Source organism: Formica exsecta, unplaced genomic scaffold (genome assembly GCF_003651465.1).
Source record: "Formica exsecta isolate Colony F162 unplaced genomic scaffold, ASM365146v1 C16400785, whole genome shotgun sequence".
In the NCBI taxonomy this organism is placed as follows: domain Eukaryota; kingdom Metazoa; phylum Arthropoda; class Insecta; order Hymenoptera; family Formicidae; genus Formica; species Formica exsecta.
In genome coordinates, this window is record NW_021847891.1 from 1 (window position 1) to 1,247 (window position 1,247).

Sequence of the window (1,247 nt, forward strand, 5' to 3'; positions counted from 1 at the left end):
GACGAGGGCAAGGACGAAGGCACGGGAGAGAGACTCGATCTCCCGCCGGAGAGAGAAGAGTGCGCGCGCTCGATGCACCCTGGTCGCACACCATTTGGCGACGCGGCGAGTCATTCGGCGAGACTCACGGTTATCGTCGGCGCGACACGGACGACAACTTCCTGATCGCGCGTCGTAGTCAATCGTCCGAGCGACCAACCCAGTCCGTGACTAATTTCCCGAACACTCGTTCTCCATGTCATCGCACGGAACCGGCAAACCGGTGACCGCTTACAGTGTACGGTGTGACTACTTTTCCGCTCATCGATCGCAACTCGCGGAACGTGCATCGGCAGCCTGTCGCGCGCAGACAACGCGCCGTGCGCTCGCGGAGAATCATGGGGATCAGTGATTGATCTGAAGGAGATAGGAAAAGAAGAAACCGAATCAACCAAGTGCGAGCGACGGTCCAAGGAAAAGGAGGAGCGAAAAGAGCTCTTCCTTCTAGAAAGCAGTGACAATCGCGATCGCGATAAGTGCCGGACGTGTCTCGTGTCGTCGGTGTAATCGAACATCGTTGCTCGAATCAAGTGAAAAACCGTCGCGTGTCGAAAAATCTTCATCGCATCAGGCCGGTTCACTCAGGGTCTTCGGATATACCTTGTGCGCGAGAAACCCCGCGGCTCTAAGAGACGACCGCACGCCTCGTCAGGCACGCGGCTCTAAGCATCAGTTAAGATTTTTCGCTCACTACCGAACTATGCGTGGTGCGAGATGGTATGTTCTCTGACCAGCGGCAAGGCCTGCGCCGACAGCGGAGACGCTTGCCCGGACCCGCCATCGCGCTCCACGCCGGAGGGCGGTGGACTCGAGGTCGCCGAGAACATGTCATCGTCGCTCAGTGACGCGCACCGACGCAACAACAATCATCACCTGGACCAGGGCGACCGCAGCTCGTCCGCGGGCTCCTCGCTTGGCTCGTGTTCACCACCGCCCGCCTCGAGCCATTCGCCGCCGCCACCGCGGCCACCCTGGCTTCACGATTTTCCCGCGGCCGCGCCCCACGTTCTGCAGTTCCTCAATCTGAGCGCAGCTGGCGGTGGCATGCTCGGCAGCCAGCCGCTGGCAGCGTTGCACTCTATGGCGGAGAGAAGTCATCACCAGCAGCAGCAGCAGCAACAGCAGCAACAACAACAACAGCATCAGCAGCATCAACAGCCGCAACAACAGTCGCTGCAGCAGCAACATCATACGTCGCATCAGCAGCA

At 59.7% G+C, this 1,247-nt stretch overlaps 1 protein-coding gene across 1 annotated transcript; it reads left to right on the top strand.

Moving 5' to 3' along the window:
• Nucleotides 1-753: 753 nt before the first annotated feature.
• On the top strand, nucleotides 754-1,241 carry LOC115242319 (putative mediator of RNA polymerase II transcription subunit 29; the record flags this gene model as incomplete). Its single annotated transcript, XM_029818574.1, has 1 exon — nucleotides 754-1,241. A coding segment is annotated over exon 1 (488 nt), but the record flags the coding sequence as incomplete, so codon positions are not given.
• Nucleotides 1,242-1,247: the final 6 nt, after the last annotated feature.